At 45.0% G+C, this 18016-nt stretch overlaps 1 protein-coding gene across 5 annotated transcripts in view; it reads left to right on the forward strand.

The window, feature by feature from the left end:
- The window catches only part of ADAMTSL1 (ADAMTS like 1), an 861688-nt gene that overhangs the window by 773887 nt on the left and 69785 nt on the right, over positions 1-18016 (forward strand). For all 5 annotated transcript variants that reach the window (XM_019801253.2, XM_034663958.1, XM_034663959.1 and 2 more), the window contains 2 exons: positions 8646-8774; positions 16691-16870. In XM_019801253.2, coding sequence (XP_019656812.2) covers positions 8646-8774; positions 16691-16870 — 309 coding nt within the window. The remainder of the gene's footprint in view (positions 1-8645; positions 8775-16690; positions 16871-18016) is intronic.

The following is an 18016-nucleotide window of genomic DNA, read 5'->3' on the forward strand; positions in this document are numbered from 1 at the left end:
TGTTTAGTTTTAGATGTTGAGAGTATGTGAAATTTATAATACCTCATTGCTGTATACTCTGATAGTTTCATTAGTGGGTGTCACTGCCTTATTCACCTTTCTCTTGAATCGAGATTCAAGAGGTGCTGTGGTTATCACAGCTGGTTTCCTGAGCAGTGACGCAGGGGTCCCCAGCAAATCAGCCTGGCATACATGGTCTCACAACTTCTCTGCAAGTAGATACTTTCTGGGGTCCCCTAGACCAGCCCTGGGGTGACGTTTAAGCTCTCTGTGTCTGTCCAGATGTTGATGGCAGTTTCAGGAGAATCCATCGTATTTAAAGTACTTCTAATTATTCTGAAACCTTCATCGTTCTTCAAAACAGAAGCAGTTGCATGCCTTCTCACCGACAGATTTGATCCTTCTCCTCTTTCCTGTCCTTTTCCTCTTTCTTTTCTTTAAATTTTCCCTTTCTGTCTGTTTTCTTAGTTCATCAACACCCATCATAACATTTCCTCTCCAGTTTAGCAGAGCTGATGCCTATGATCGCAAACATTTGTTCCAACCTCACACTGTGCTATGGAATTGCTCTAACAGCTTTACGTGCGTTAATGTACTTATTCCTCAGCTCTGCAGCCATAGAAGTCGAAAACCAAAGCAGGAATGATTTGCTCAGTCATCATGCATGTGACCCAGAATCCGTACCTGAGTGGTACTCTAGGAAGTCTCTGCCAGTCACTGCTTTACACTTCAGAATCTCAAACCTGGCCATTTGGTAGTCTCCAAACCCGCTGCCTGCAGTCCCCGTTTTTGTCACTGCCCTGTACCCCAGCCATCCTCAACATGTCTCACCCTGCCTGGGAATGCGTGCACATGCACACTTCCTAGCATGGATTACCCCCAGCTCCACAGTCAGAATCTCAAGCCTTTGAAGTACGATTCATTTTTGATGACTAATGATAGCCACGAAATGATGTTTGTGACTCATGTTAGAATTGAACAAGACCCATTTGATTCATTTAATCAGTCAACAAATATTCACTAAGCCTGGATTAGCATTTGCTAACTACTATAACAAAACCATAAATGTGTGATGGCTAAAATATGATAGATTATTCCTTGTTCACATACAGTCTAAAATAAATTATTGCTCAAGAGGGTTTTTGTAGATTGGGTCAAAAAGTGGCGTTCTTCCTACAGTCCATCTGCTAGAACTCGGTACCTTGCTCACACCTAATTGTAAAGACTCTGGAAAGTGACCTAGCTGTGTGACCAGGAAGAAAAAAGAGTTTGGTTAGTAGCAAATCCATGTCAGCCGCGGCTTCTAGAATGGAAGGCATCATGCCGTTAAAAACAAAGTTCCTATTAGCAGAGGCCTGGCCTTGGGCCCTGAGAAAAAGTTACTTACAGTGCTCTCTGTTCTTGGCTGTGCTCAAAAAACAAACCTTCCATCTCCTCTGGCCCCTCTCTGAATCACCTTTATACCGGGCCAAAGATCTTTTGCAGGCACATATGTTCAGATTTTTTCCCATTGGGTTTTGATTTTACCCAGAGTCACACATGCAGGAAAGAGGCAGGAGCCAGAGCCCAGACTCTACAGAGGAATGTATTTCTGAGCATTTGCTCCTGGGGCTGCTCATTTGTCCGTGCCTGTCTCTCCGTGGCTCGTCCTTCAGGATGAAGCAGTGCCTGGGGGAGCCGAGCACCTCTGCTGTAAGGACAAGGGCTGCCCTCGCTTATCACCAATGAGGCACTATTTCCCCTGTTCCATGTTACTTCTAACTGGAACCATAATCCAAAAGCTAAGGGGTATGCGGTCTGAACTGAGCAAAAACAATTCTCTTAATGCCTCTGTTTCTGAGTACGACTGTTTCGGATGGGCTTGATTTCTCGTATTAGTCCCAATAAATGGAAAACACCTGCCGCTTGTTCCCATTTCCTTTTTTTTCTTGGGCATATAAAACGAGGCGTAATCTCCTTCTGTATAGATCTTTCTCGACTGTAACACAAATTCATAGATGAAACGAAAGCGTCATCTAGAAACCCTATAGTTCACATCAGGAAGCCACACACATGCCTTCTGCAGGCTGAGCGCACTTGCGGGGGCAGTAGCCGCCGGCAGCGCATGCGCACAGGCCTGACAGCCCAGGCACGGCTCATGCTGTCGAGGCCCTGCGGTCACAGCCCACTCTCAGGGTACTTCTTTTCTGTTTTGCCTGTTGTGAAAGCCTTTTTTCAGTACAGCATCCTATGACTTTTTCTTTCTTAGCACTGTCTCAGCACAAACATATAATTTCTCATTTCACTCTCTCTCTGCATCTCTGCTTTTTTTCTTCTTAATTAATCTCCATCATTAAAGTCAGACTCGTTCATGTGACTAGAATCAGACCCAAACCTAGGCACGGCATCATATAGCAGCATTCACTTGTCAGGTGATCAGCAAGGTGATCTAAAATAGGCTGATATTTTTGTTGTTGTTGTTGTTAGTTGACCATTAAAATCAGAGCTCCAACTTGAAAATTTCAAATAGGGAACTAGTAGTGATCTCTTAAAAGAAATCTCCCCAACTCATGAGGAATCAGAGAAATCAGTTACAGAAAAACCAGGAGTATAATTTGTTGATTATCGAACCTGGCTGTGTATCAGAATTACCTATGAGCTTGTTGAAAATAGAGATTATAGCTTCCGTCCCAGAACAGGCAACTAAAGTTCAGAAGTCTGAACTCTGTCCTGGAGAAGGCTCTGCTTCTGTATGCTGGGATGGGATGGTTAGACACACTGGATGACTCTGTCTCCTTGGCAACCATGATGGAGTAAATCAGAAGACACCGGAACCATCCCGTGGTTGCCTTGTTCTTGGGGTAGGGAGGACCTTTGTGTCCCAAGTCAAAGTCATGGCCCCGTGTGCTGGTTTTAAACCACCTAAGGTTCAGGTGGTAGATCTAGAATGGGACTCAATAATATGTACAAGCTTTTTCTAATAGATGTAAGAGGTTGAGTGGTTAAGAAACATTATTTTCATTGTATATTTCCGTTGATTATAAATACCTGGGTAACTTTGTGATTAGTCTTAGCAGTGGATCACAAAGGTAATAAGAAACGTACAAGTAGCCTGTGCTAATGACAGCCCCTCCAGTGACAGGACAAAAGGCCATTACTTTTGAGCAAAATGTCAATATAATTAATTAAGGGCTGGATTTAATTCAGTGACGTTTGAATTTTATAGCCATACACTTGCAGCTATAAAAACCACCTTTATTATTAAAATTCCTATAGGAAAAATAACTTCGTAATTGTGAGTCTGAAACTCTCTGGTCCCTAACCTACTTTTCTCCACTGGCACGTCGTTTTTATTACACAGTGAGGCAACTTGTCATATAGCAGGACAGATTATGTTTCTAATAAGTACCCTGGGAGTACTGAGGCAGCCAGTCCACAGACAAGGATTTGAGATCCCCATAACAAGCACTGGACGTTAGGTCAAAATCTAGAGTCGAGGTTAGCCCTATTCCTTGCTGTCCTGTGGCCTTGGACAATCTGTGAAGCCTCTGTGAACCTAAGTTCCTTAATTACATGAAAGAAGTACTTTACCTACCTTGTTATAAAAGCAAAAACAAATTCAGATAATGTGCATGGCACACCATATGCTCATATATATTCACTTACTAGATATTTATTGAGGACCTACCATCTGCCAGGACTTGGTGGGGTAGGAATGAAAAAGAGAACAAGAGAGATGTGATCCCTGCTTCTATGGAGGCTATGTGGTGAAGGGATAAATTATAAATTCTGATAGTTCTTTGCTTATGAAGGAAATTAAGTTGTTGGTGAGATACATAGTGACTGGGCAGAAAGAAAGGGGTACGTGCTTTAGATGGAGTGGTTAGGAAAGGTCTCACTAGCAGGTGCTACTTGCCCCTGAGGAACGACTGAAGAAGACAGTCATGCAGAAGTCTGTGGCGGGAGGGTGGCAGGGAAAAGGAAGAGCCCTGGTAAATGAGCTGATGTTCTGGAGGAAGGGAAAGAAGGTCAGGTGGCTAGAGCTGTGATAGATGGGGAGTGTGGCCTCGTCCAGGTAGGAGAGGTTGACAGCTGAACACATAGGGGACATAGTTGGTCATGAAAGGGAGCTTGAAATTTTGTTCTAATCGCACTGATAAAGCACTGGATAATCTAACCTGAGGAGTGACGTGATCTGATTCGTGTTTGAGAAAGACCCCTCCCGCTGACACACAAGAGTCTATAGTGAAAGACACATGGAAATGGGACGAGTTAGGCTCCGCAGCAGTCCGGCCAGAGGAGGTGGCGGCGTCAGATCATAGCGACAGAGAGGGGTGCAGGGCTTAGATTTAGGGTATATTTAGAGTTCGAGCTGGAGAGCTTCCTGCGGGTAGGGAGGGAAGGTAGATAGGCCAAGATGTATTGTCATTCCAGCTGCATTTCCCTATTCTCACCCTGTGTTATTCTCAGAAACCATAGTACAAAGTCACTCATCTTCACATCCGCTCATACATCGTCTCAAATATACAGAATATAGTTGAAATAAGGGAAAAGCCCCCTAAACAGCCAACACAGATATGGAGAGCCTATGCACATCTTCAGACATGACTCAAGTTTCTGCCTTTGAACATAGTTTTAATGAGTTTAATAACCTAGAGCACAGTTAAAAAGGAAGAGAAGAAGAGCAGAAGAAAGACGGACACAGAAGGCTGTGTGACAGGGCAAGCAGAATTAGTAGATAAGGGAGAAAACAAAGTATAAAAAAACAGGTTAAAGAATTGAATTATGGTTTTCTTCATAGTTCATGAAGGCACGGAAGAGTTGAATACCATCGTAGAGTGTCCTGCCTAAAAATGGTTAAAACCAAACTAAATCCATTTGACTTACAAAGAATTAAGCATAGGGTGTATAAAAATGATTTCATGTGGACCTTTATTTCCCCCAAGCTGCTCAATAAATGATTCTTTTCCTTGTATTTTGTGGTCAGGTACACAAAGTGCTGGATTTTTCTCCCCAGCTGAATATAGGCCTATTAAAATATAATGTACACAGAACTTCAACTTCTGGCAAGATGGCATAGGTGCACTTTTCCCTATTCTTCTTGCTAAATACAACTAAAATCTGCAGAGATGATACATGAAACAAAGTGAAGAAGACTAAATGGTGGAAAGGAAAAAGCAGACTGGCTAGAGACCTTGAGAACTGAGGAACTACACAGTTGTTACTTCCTCGGGTTTTCTTTTTGCCTCCTAACTCCCAGACTTGGAGCTGAAGAAACCAGCTGTCAGGAAAGGCAATGGGAAAACACACGCGCGCACACACACACACACACACACACACACACACACAATGCCTCAACTAAATACTGCTCTCTCTAGCCAAAGGGCCAGGAAAGGGGTAGCCTAACAAGACAGAAAACTTTTGGGAAGCTGTACTTCACAACATATACTGTGGTCCATCACCAGCCACACCAGCAAAAGCTGTGTGGGGAACCTCAGCTTCACCTCATCAGATTGAGATGACGTTCTTCAGTCCCCCCACGGATGTGGTGTCAGAGAAGACGGGTTTCATCCCCACAGGGTGTAATGTGGAAAGTACATGGGGAACCTGGAATTCCATCCTCACCCTACGGCACCCTCCATGCCCTTTTCCTGGGGTGGTGTGACAGAAGTCCTCTTGGAGAGTCAGGACTTGCCACCACCACCCAGCAGCAATAAGTCTCCTCTCATGGTGGGATCAGTAGAGATCCAGTCGGGAGCCAGAAGCCCCACCCCTGCTCAGCAGGAACCCCCCCTCTCCTCATTGAGTGACAGAGGACGCCAGGTGGAGAATCTGGACCTCTACTTCCACTAGGGAGTAACAAGGCGGCCCCTCCCTGCTCCCCCACCTTAGTGGTTGCCGAGAACGCCAGCTAAAACAGTAGGCTTAAATAAGATCCAGGTTTGCATAACGTAATATGAAAATGTCCAGGTTTCAATTGAAAATCACTCATCATACCCCAAACCCACTTTCACCACTCTTATTCCGCATTCTTATTCAGTTTCAGCACTCTTACTCGGTGCTGGAAGTTCTATCCAGTGAAATAATGCAAGAAAAGGAAATGAAAGGCATACAGACCAGAAAGGAGGAAATAAAACTATTTGCAGATGAAATGATCGCCTTCGTAGAAAATACCAAAAATCCACCCACAAAGAGTCCTAAAACGAACATGTAAGTTTAACGAGGTCACAGTATATACAAAAATCAACTGTGTATCTATATACTATCAATGAACACTGAAACTGAAAATATTTACCATCCTCAAAAAAATCAAAATAATTAAGTATATGTACAATACTTGTATGCTGAAAATCATAAAACTCTGCTGAAAGAAATTAAGGGAGATCTAAATAAATAGACATACAGTGTTCATGGATTAGAAGATTCAACACAGTTAACAATATCAATTCTCCCCAAATTGATATAGTGGTTTCATTCCTATCAAAATCCCAGCAAGATTTTATGGTTATAGATAAGATTATTGTAAACCTTATGAAGAAAAGCAAAGAAGAATAAAGTGGAAGTAATCAACCTACCCAAATGTAAGATTAATTATATAGTTACAATAATAAAGACTATGTGGTATTGGTAGAAGAATAGATGCACAGAACAGTAGAACAGAAGACAGAATCCCGAAACAGATCCATAAAAATATGCCCAACCTATTCTGACGCAGGTACAAAAGCAATTCGATGAAAGATCGCTTGTTCAGTAAACGATGGTGGGGCTATTATACATCCATAGGCAAAAAAAAAGTGAAGTTTGATTGAAGTTCACAACTATACAAAAATTGACTCAAAATGTATCACAGATGTCAATGTAAAATGTAAAATCATGAAACTTTTATCAAGAATAGGGAAAAAATCTTCAGGATCTAGGTCTAGATAAATAGTTTTGACTCAGTATCAAAAGTATGATCCATGAAAGGAAAACTCAATAAATGCAACTTCATTAGAGTTAAGAAGACTTTTGTTCTGTGAAAGATCCTGTTTAAGAAGATGAAAAGCTACAGAAGTGGGAGAAAAACTTTGCAAGCCACATATCTGACAAAGGACTAATACCTAGAATAGAAAGAACTCTCAAAACTCAACAGAAAAAAAAAAAAAGAATAATCCAATTAAAAAATGTTCAGGGGCGCCTGGGTGGCTCAGTCGTTAAGCATCTGCCTTCGGCTCAGGGCGTGATCCCGGTGTTCTGGGATCGAGCCCCACATCAGGCTCTTCTGCTGGGAGCCTGCTTCTTCCTCTCCCACTCCCCCTGCCTGTGTTCTGTCCCTCGCTGGCTGTGTCTCTGTCAAATAAATAAATAAAATCTTAAAAAAAAAAACGTTCAAAGGGCAGTAAGAGACATTTCACCAAAGAGGATATAAAGATGGCAAATAAGCACATGAAAAAATATCCAACATCAGTAGCCATTAGGGAAATGAGAACTCAAACCACACCTATCAGAATGGCTAAAATTAAAACCAAGGACACACCAAATGCTGGCAAGGATGGAGAGAATGGATCATTCACATATTACTGATGGGAATGTAAAATGATAGGCCACTCTGGAAAACAATTCAGCAGTTTCTGAAAAAGTTAAACATGTAACTACCATATGACATAGCAGTGGCACTCCTGGGCACTTATCCCAGATGAATGAAAACTTATGTTCACACAAAGACTTGTACAAAAATGTTTGTAGCAGCTTTATTTGAACAGTATATAATCTGGAAACAACCCAGATGTCCTTCAACAAATGATTGGCTAAAGAAACTGTGATAAATCCATACCATGGAACACTACTCAGCATAAATAAAGAACAAACTATTGGTGCACACAACCATGGTACCATGAGAGACCCCAAAGAATCTCCAAAGAATTATTCTGAGTGAAAAAAAAAATCAAAAAAGATTACCATTTTTATAATGTGCTTGAAATGACAAAATTATAGAAATGGAGAAGAGATTAATGGTTGTCAAAAGATAAAGGCAGGGTTGGGGGCAGTATGTGGGCTTCTGTAGTGAAGGAAATGTTCTGTAGCTTAACGTTATCAATGTCAGTGTCCTTGTTATGATACTGTAGCTTTGTATGATGTTACCATTGGGGGAGTCTAGGTAGAGAGCATATGGGATTGCTCTGTGTTATTTCTTACAGCTGCATGTAAATCTATAATTATCTCAAAGTACAAAATTTAATTAAAAAAAAAAATAATAAGCCAGGGTGCCTGGCTGGCTCAGTCAGTGAAGCATGTGACTCTTGATCTTGGGGTTGTGAGTTTGAGTTCCATGTTGGGTGTAGAGATTAAAAATAAAATCTTTTAAAAAAAATAAGCCCTTAAAAATAAGAGATGTATCATTTATAAATGTAATGGTAAAATGCACAAATCATCCCAGCTTAGTAGATACTGTGCTCCATCCTCAGATTCTTCAATCGGTTTCGTTTCCTGACAATTCTATGGTGGATGAGTGGGTGGGTGGATGGTTTCTGTATCGTGCAGTTACAATTTTTTTCAAAGGAACACATGGTTAGTGGGAAAGGCCTGGGTATATCAGTTGTTCATTTTGGGTCATCCCGTGTTTCAAGGGAACACCCCAAGCCCACAGCCATCATCTAGTAAAATCTCACATTCCTTCCCACCTTTAGGAAAACCACTAGTGAAGACATCACGAGGGACCGTAATCAACACGGAGGAGCCTGCAATCACAGTTGACGTGGGAAGCACCATCAAAACAGTAAAAGGAGTGAATGTGACAATTAACTGCCAAGTTGCAGGTGAGAAATGCATTCGTGTATTAATTCATCTGTTCAAATATTAACGGAGCCCTGTGCTAGGTTGGGAGATACAAAGATAAATACAGATTCTACTCTCAGGGATTAAGGGCCAGTAGGAAAGCTAAGGCAAGAACCTCAGTCACCCTGAAAATGGACAATGCTACAGAAGTTTAGAGGAGGAAAGATGAATGATGGCTGGGATGGAGGTGGTTTCTTATTTCAGCCTTGCACGCTGCATGTGCCTAGATGGAAGCAAAGAGTGTTCCAAGTGGATAAATGAGTGTGAAAAATTCATGGAAGTAGGAAACCCCAAGACTGTAAGTGAACAGTCTGTGCTTTGGTCTGGCTGGAGCCCAGAGTAGAGAAATGGTGTGGAGGGGCTTAAACTTTAGTAAGATGGGTTGCAACTGTGCTATGGGAGAACTTAAATGCTTGGCCAAGGAGTTCGGAAAAAGGTAGATAGAAAGTAGCGTTAAGGAGCCAGACTTCCAGAAGAGTAAGCCAAGAGCGGCACGTAGAATGGATTGAAGATAGGAAGTACTGGGACCTAGAGCTGGACCTTATACTGGAACCTAAGAAGCTGTCACAGTAGTCAGGGCACCTGGCTGGCTCAGCAGGTAGAGCATGTGACCCTTGATCTCAGGGTTGTGAGGTCAAGCCCCATGTTGGGTGTAGAGACGACTTAAAAATAAAATCATTAAAAAAACAAAACCTGTCTTCGTAGTTTAGAGAAGAGTTAATGGGGGCCCAAACTCAGGGCAGTGGTGAAGGAAAGGTAAAGGGTGGAGGAACGTCAGAGGGGTGGCAGAGGTAAGACGAACAGGAACCTGGCCCTTACTTTCATCAGAAGTGGGTAGGAGTCATGAACAAAAACAGCCAGTGCTATTAGGAGTTTTGATATATAGGAATTGCCCTCCAGGTGGCCAGGTGGATAGGGAACAGAAAGGCAGAGGGAAGTGGAGAGGAGTAGACAGTAGGGGGTGGTAGTACCCTCTTTATAAAGGTATTTACCTTCCATTAGAAAGCGAAAAACATCAACAGAGAGCCAGACAAAACCCAGCTGCTGATTCTCCCTTCCTCTGGACCGCTAGTGGGTGACATCTATTCTAAGGGTCTTCACGCCCACAGTACTAAGAAATGCCCGGGCCCGGCTCCCGTCCCCTGATTGCCGTCCTCATCAGCAAACACCCAAAGTCGGGTTCCCCAGCCATACTCCGTGGACAGAGCGGACAGGCAGTGGCATCCCTTCTCTGGGGCTTCCTTTAATCTTAAATCTCTACCCCACCATCAGAGGTTTTACCTCCGCCTCTGATTTATAGGCCACATAACCCAGTTTAGAATAAGTAGGAGGAAGACCTTAATCTAAAGCATGTTGTTTCCAAAGAACAGCCAGTCCGGTTTTCTCTGAAATATTCTGGTAGCTCCAGGAAATCAGAATTATAAATCTAGCTCTGTCATCATGCATTAACTTCTCTTTGTAAAGATTCCTTTGGCCTGCGTGTCCACCCTCGTCAGTGGAACCTTCCTCAGTCATAGCCCTTCAGGCCTGGCTCTCCCAGATAAGGAGTCAGACGAACCCTCTGACAGGGCTTCCCATGAAGGAGCTGGCCTTCAGGCAGGGACCCATGGTGCAGGTGGGGTCTTCTGTGCAGAGCCATCATCCCGCACAAGACCACTGTGAACACATGCTCAGAGACACAACACTGCCTGGAGATATAACGGACCATGCTGGATCTCTTCTTGAGAGATGAGATGGGGCGAGTAAGAAAATGGGGAGCAAGAGGACACACAACAAGGGAGTGGGCGCTTAACGGAGACTGAGAGAACCAGAATCCAGGTGAGGAAGTATTTAGCATGGGGAACTGGGGGCACTAAAACCAGCTTTGGCCAATTCTTTCTTGCCACTTGGTGCCCTGTCTCCCTGACTTCATCCAGAGACTCGCTCTTGGTGACCTTACTGTGAGATCTCAGGTTGTCGTGCCCACTTTTTGCCTGGCCCTGCACACGACTGTCTTTATTTTTATTTTTATGCGTAGAATCATTTGTGTGAATCATGGTTGACTAAAAGAAATCTGTGTATCTTTGTCATTGTGCCTTTTTTTAAATAAGGTATTTATTCAGAGCGGTGGGCAGGAGCCTGCTTTTGATTTCACAGTCGGTCTGTGAATTTGCTGGACAAAGAAATCATCCTTGAGCTGAGTCTCCAGTCAAAATACTGAGTGTTGTAATGCTCAATAGCAGTAGGAATGACTTTTACTTTACTAATACAAGTGGTTCTATGGCTCTCTTGTGGTACAATTTTAATGGCTACCTTATAGTCCATATTAAGAATATTACATAATTTATGTACAGTAACTCACGTCCTTCTATGTTTGAGTTGTTAGCAGTTTCTCATTAAATAACTTTCTGTACATACATGCTTTCAACTTGTAAGATGCAGCCTCACAAATTCTTCCCATCCCTTAAATATAACAAATATTAAGCAATGAGTATGATGAGCATTCTTTTTGAAAGTAATCCAATCCAGTGTATCACTTCCATACTTTTTCTCTACTTGAGAAGAGTTCAGAAGACCTAGGAGGAGATAAAAGGTTGGGGGAGGTGGGAGTGTTTCAGTCATCGGGACCAGCATGTGCAAAGGGCCTGAGGTAGAAAGCACGCTGCCTCTAAAGGAGTAAAATACGGCTGGGGTGACTGTAGTACAAACAGCAGAGAAGAAAATAGCATGACCTATGGCTGGAGGGTGGGGGAGAACAGACAGGGGCTAGATCTTACACACTCTCATAGATTATGGTACAATTTGGGATTTTATTCCAAGAACAAAGGAAGCTTTTGAAAGACTTTGGAGATAAAATTGTTAGAACTGGTGATGCAGAAATTAAGAGTTGACGAATCAGAGACAGACAATACATTCATTAGGGTAGGCTAGACTGTGCTAATAAGTAGACCCCCAATTATATCATGGATCATACACAATAGAAGTTTATTATTGTTTAAGAGTCCAAAGAGCTGGCTGCCCCAAACAGTCCAGATCACGGAATGCTTGTGGCTCTATTATTTTAAACACATGCCCTCCAAGGTCTCCCCAGGGGTTACCTGTCAACCAGAAGAGGGGAAAAACAAAGCACGGAGGATGGTTGGGAAGGCTTTGAAGGGCCACACCTGGAAGCAACACATATCACCACTTCTCACAGTCCCCCTTGTCACCTGGCCACTCCCCATCACAAGGGATATTGAGCAGCGTGACCTGGAGGGGCACCCAGGAAAAAGAAGGAAACCAGTTTTGTGAACAGCTATCAATGTCTGCCCCGGTCAGTATGGAGGAATGTGGAAGCCTGGACCTCCTTTCCAGATGTCCGTGGTTCTTTAGAATAATTGCCGCGGCTGACATTCCAGTTACCCCATCCTTTCCTTTCCTTGCACCAAGCCATCGAAGAAGCTTCTCGAGTGCATCATGTCAAGATGCACCTTTCAGTGGGCACCCCAGCTCGAGATGCTGACAGGCTGCCGTGGTACAAGCAGCCAAATAGAACAAGTGGTCTGGTTGGCAAGAGTATCCTGTCTGGGATTGAAAAAGAATATTATAGCATCACCCTACCTGGCAGCTCCGTGGGGATTAAAGGCACTAATCCTTATAATCATCCCAAATTCCAACCCATTATGTAACCAGACTCATTTATTGATCCTTTCAAGCAACAGGGAGAGCGTTGTGTTGTTCATAAGATGTGCCACTGAAGGGAAAAAGTCCGAACAGGGCTTTTTCCTCCCCAGCTTTAGACACCGATTATAGCAGGGAGGCCAGAGTGTGGAGCCTATCCAAGAAACTTGTCAACAACATAGCTTTGGACTGTGTTCGGTGGTAGAGTATCTTTTCTGTCATTTTTTAGGCATTTCTTTCGGTAAAATGTGTGGTCACATCACAACAGCCTAGGGGAAGAAAAGAAATCTCCCACAACCCGACCAGCTTCTCAATGAGAAGACAGCTAACAAAGCCAGCACACATGGGTTCTAGAAACCCCTCCTCACAATAATCTTGGTGATACAGCTACGGCAGAAAGGTTAATTCTCAAAGTAGAAAATAAGGATTTGACAGTTCAGAAACAATAGCGTCGCATTTCTGATGTTCTCTGAAGAGGCCGTCGGGTATAGGGGCAGGCAGTGGGGGGCACAGGGTGAGGTGGGGATCCGTGGCATCGAATGGATGAGTGTGGATCTCCACCCTGCCATTTGGAGGTCACTCACTGGCCATGGGGTGAGCGGTAGGGAGAGACAGAGGCTCTCTCCCCACGTAATCGGTCAGGGAACCAAACCAACATCACTTTAGGCAGATTTTTTCATCTCTTTGAGCGATGTGATTAGCTTTCTAAAATGTTTGGCTTACAGCAAATGTTCACCAAGTGTTCTTCCTCCTCGCACGTGTTCAGGAGATTTTGCACTGTCCCTGACCTTCGTGCACTCCCTGTGTTCAGCTATTCTGAACGTCCGTATTGGTCATGCGTATCTGGTACCTTTTCAAGGGCCTCTGGCTTAAACAATGGCCGGTGACGTTCCCTAAAGGCTCATTATCATCTCTGGGGGAGAAAAGGAAAAGAAAAAAAAGCTCTCTGAGGCCTCGTTGATGTTTCCTCTTCCTTTCTTCTATGTTTGTAAGAGGTCAGAGTCAGTCATGAAAGGGACTAAAAAGATTCTAAAGTATCTTTTTGGTGTCATTCTCTGCATGAGGCCCACAGTCCCAGGCAGGAAGCCCCCAAAATGTGACATCAGACACAACTCCTCCATCAGCAAATTCTCAATGCAGGTCTGTGCTCACGTGAGCCTGACAGTGATTTGCTAATAAATATATGAAACAACGAGTCCTACAGAACTTCTCTCCCTTTGGTATCACCGTCACTTCTCTGTTTTTAGCTGTAGAGACTGGAGGTAACTTCCTTCGACCCTTTGCTATCCTAAACGTTTGCATTTCAGGCACCCTCCCCTCACTCAGAGAATTTGGTCCTTTTGGTAAGCACCCAGTCTTATGCTGGCAAACACCCCGATTTCTTGGGGGGCATGAGGCAGAGTGATTAAGGGAATGGAAGAGGCTTGGATCCACTTCCTGGGGAAGTGAGGTCTCTCTCAGGGCCTGGGCTGTCTCCCTCTGCCTCTTGTTTCTCACCTCCACCCACCCCACCCCCATTTCCTCTCTTCTCCTACTGCCTCTGCATCTGGCTGTCCTGCAGGAGCATGGGCCCTTCCAGAGAAGGACGCGCTGGGAGCAGCAGGGAGTCCTGCTGCAGGATGCCCCCCGTTGCAGGGATCCTCACAAGCACAGGTGCTGGGGACACACATACCATCCCATCGGCACAGTGGTGGAGAGAGCTTTGGCTCCCCTGTTCCCTGAGTGGAACCCAAGGCCCATTTAGCCCAGCTCCGTTACTCTACCCGCCTAGCTCTAGAACAGTCATAGGTCCTGCCAGGGATTGTGTGCTTGCTGCCCACAGCACTCTGCGAAAGAACGTGCCAACACACACGCTGCGTGTGGGCGATTCATAGCAAGGGAAATGCTTGCAGAAGATGGTACGTAGGACCTCGAGTCTCCTTGTGCTTTCTGGAGAGAAATGGCAGGGAATGTTTTCTTCAGCTTACCTCTCAGAGGCTTTCTCTTGAATGCTGTGGAAGAAACTAAGCTCAGGGTCCAAAGTCCAAGCTGGCACGGCTAGGCATCGTGATGCTCTGGCTCTCCCTAGTGGTGCTGCTATGAAAAATCAGCTTTTCGGCCTCTTACCTGCATCTTCTGTCCAGGTACATTCAGAGGCCGTGCCAGCCCGGTCCGGCTCCTGCATTTGAGCATCAGGCATCATGAGGTATGCCTCTCCTTGATGTGACAAGCCTGCGGTAGCCGGGGCTTCATCCCGTTTCAGCAGCCCTGCCTCCTTCCAGCTAGTTCGGGGATCCTTCGTGATTCTTGTTAACCTATTGGTAGTCTGAATAGAAGAGAAAACCAGAGAATTACTCCTCTATTCCCCTACAGATTGGCCAGACCCTCTGACCACCACCGTGGGCCCCTGCTCCAGGCCCACCTGAGGACCAGTGAATTCCCACAAGGCAGTTCATCATTGGTGAGGGAGTGTGAGACCACCTTCCCACCTCTACCCCACTTCCTCCTACTGGGAGTTCAGGTGCAGCAAGTGCCCAGGGGCCATAATTAGGGCGCCACTGAGCTGGTTGTTACAGAGTAGACTGCTGGTAAATTCTGTTCAGAAGATTCAAGGACAAGTAACGGGTACACAGGCAATCCCTTGAAGACCTCCACGTCCTCACCTGTAGGCTGTCCATTAAGGGCAACACCGCCCTTGCCCCAAGGGCAGAATGTAGCCCCAACTCAGAAAAGCACAGGACTAAAGGTCGAGCCCTTTGACTCTTCCTGACTTTGACCCCATTGACCAGGATTTGACATTATTAACATACCCTGGATACACACCCAAGAGCTCTGAGCAAACTTTTTGACCTGGGCCAGCAGGCTGAGTGGTGCGAGGAATGGAGCTTTCTGCTCCCCAGAGACCTGTGAATTGATGCTACAGGTTTTCTGTCTCCCAGCTCACTCCGAGCTCAGCCTCCTGGGGGGCCTTCTGTCTCAAAAGGCTTGTCCTGGACCGGGGCCTGCTTGCCAGCCTGGTAACCACAGGGAAACTTCCCAAAGAATTAAGGCTGCCCCCTTGTCTTAGCCTACTCAGGCAGCTAGTCTAAAATATCCATAGACAAGGTGACTTAAATGTCCAAAATGTATTTCTCATAGCACTGGAGGCTGAGAAGTCCAAGCACAAGGCACCAGCCCACGCAGATCTGTTGAGAGCTCTTGCCCTAGATTGCAGACCGCCATCTTACTGTGTCCTGACATGATGGAGAGAGAGAGGGCTCGCTCTCCGGTCTCTTCTCATAAGGGCACTAATCCCGTCATGACAACCCCACCCACCTAAACCTAACTACCTCCAAACGCCCCACCCCCAAATACTATCACGCTAGAGGTGGTTAGGACTTCAGTGTATGAATTAGTAGAGAATTCAGTCAGTGACACCCCTAGAAGACAGAACCCAACTTTCAAAGACAGACACTCCATCCTAACTCATACACACACTCCCCAGCTCTCTCACAGGCACTAAACTTGGACTGTGGAAAGTAGACAGAGTACTCTCTTTTTGTCTCTTTCTTTTGTCTCTGTCTTTCATTGAGTGTAATATCTTTTTATTGAGTGTAATATCTGTCCATGAAAGGAGACATTTTTATTGAGTGTAATATCTGTCCATGAAAGGAGATATATCTGTCCATGAAAGGAGACATATCCTAAAAGTACCAAGCCCACCAAACCAACCCTCGGGTCAGGAACCAGAGAATTACCAGTGACCAAGCCACTTGTGCCCACTTAGTCTCAACGCCTCCCTGTGTGTCCCTCCCTCTCACAGGAGCCACCACCCTGACTGCTAACAGCCTAGATTGATGTTACCGGGTTTTGTCTGTCACTTACAAAAATGAGATCATACAGTGTCTAGCTCTTCTTACTCAATGTTTGTTTCATGTAATTGTCAATCATTCATTTTCACCGCTGTGTAGATTTGGGGCTTATGTTTATCCCTGCGCTCTCCACAGAGCTTGGGTACTTTCCTTCCATCTTGGCAAGTGCCCTTTACCAGCTGCCCACTTCCTGTTCTGTTAACTGGCCTCTCTCTTCCTGCCTCAGCAGTGGGAGCTTTAAAAGGCTAAAGCTCTCGAGACCACGAAGAGGTCACGGGCATTATTTAGTGTGGCTGGAGGATGCTAGAAGACGCCCAGGCAGATGTTTCCTGCAGAATAGCCCCTGGGAGGGTCCACCAAGCGGGGGTAACTGCCTCCAGGGTCACCTGAATGTGTTTTGCTGATGTGTTTATTTTTTTTCTTCCTAGGTGTGCCTGAAGCTGAAGTCACATGGTTCAGGAATAAAACCAAACTGGGCTCCCCTCCGCATGGGCACGAGGGCTCCTTGCTGCTCACAGACGTGTCCCCCTCGGATCAGGGCCTGTACTCCTGCAGGGCAGCCAATGTCCATGGAGAGCTGACCGAGAACACGCAGCTGCTGATCCTAGGTAAACACCTCGAGGCTGACTGTCTAACCCACCCTCCGCCTCACTTTTTCTCTGATCCAGCCAAGTACATAAAAGCAATATCCCCTCCCTTCCACCCACCTTAGGGCCTTCCAGTAGAAAGAACACAGACTCGGGCGGCAGGCAGACTTCATTTTGAATGCCGGCTCTACAGTTTATTCCTTGGGTGACCTTGGGTGACTCACTTAGCCTTACTAAGCCTTAGGTGCTGGTCTTGATGTGGGTGCACAATGGGGATTGTCCATGTAGGGGGAGGAGGCTGTCAGACAGGGCTCAAGATGTAAAGAAGTTATTGTTAATTTCTTCTGCGTGAAGGACTTCTTTGAGAATCCAATGAAAACTATTGATGACCCCCTCCAGGAAAATTCATACGTATAAAATTTCTCATAGAATTTCAGGAAGTTCATAGTCAGCCCACCCAAAGTCCACATGGGTACCCCCCTGTCTTAGTCTATTCAGGCTGCTGAAACAAAACACCACAAACCGGGTAGCTTATAACAACAGAGGTTTATGTCTCACACCTGCGGAGGCTGGAAGTCCAAGATCAGGATGTCATCATGGTCGGGTTCTGCGATAAGCCCCTTCTCCGGGTTACAGACTGATGGCTTCTTGCTGTGTCCGCCTATGGCAGAAGGGCCAAGCCAGCTCTCCGGGGCCTCGTGTATAAGGGCACTAATGGCAAATGTAAGGGCTCTGCCCCATCACCTAATACCATCACCTTGGGGGGTTAGGACTTCACCTATGAATTTGAAGGGACACAGACATTCAGACTATAGTACCCCCAAATATAAGAACCCCCGACTAAAGAGCCTAACACAGTTCTTGGCATAACATAGGTATTAGACATAACAACCACTGGGACACCATCGAATATTCACTGTTGCCCAAGGCTGGACTCAGCCGTGTTGGGAGCAATGACCCTTTTATACCTGGACTAGAGACCCTGGGCTTATCTTCCCCAGAGTCTGGAACTTGGTGGGATGCAGTAAAAAAAAAAGTTTGTTTTTGTAACTTGTTTAAAAAAAAAAAAAGCAATGATTAGAGCCCTCATGCTAGTTTTCCACTAAGAAAGCTATCATTCTAAGAAAAAAGAGGAAACTGTGAGAAATATGAAGAATCACACACCAT

Source organism: Ailuropoda melanoleuca, chromosome 7 (genome assembly GCF_002007445.2).
Source record: "Ailuropoda melanoleuca isolate Jingjing chromosome 7, ASM200744v2, whole genome shotgun sequence".
Taxonomy (NCBI): domain Eukaryota; kingdom Metazoa; phylum Chordata; class Mammalia; order Carnivora; family Ursidae; genus Ailuropoda; species Ailuropoda melanoleuca.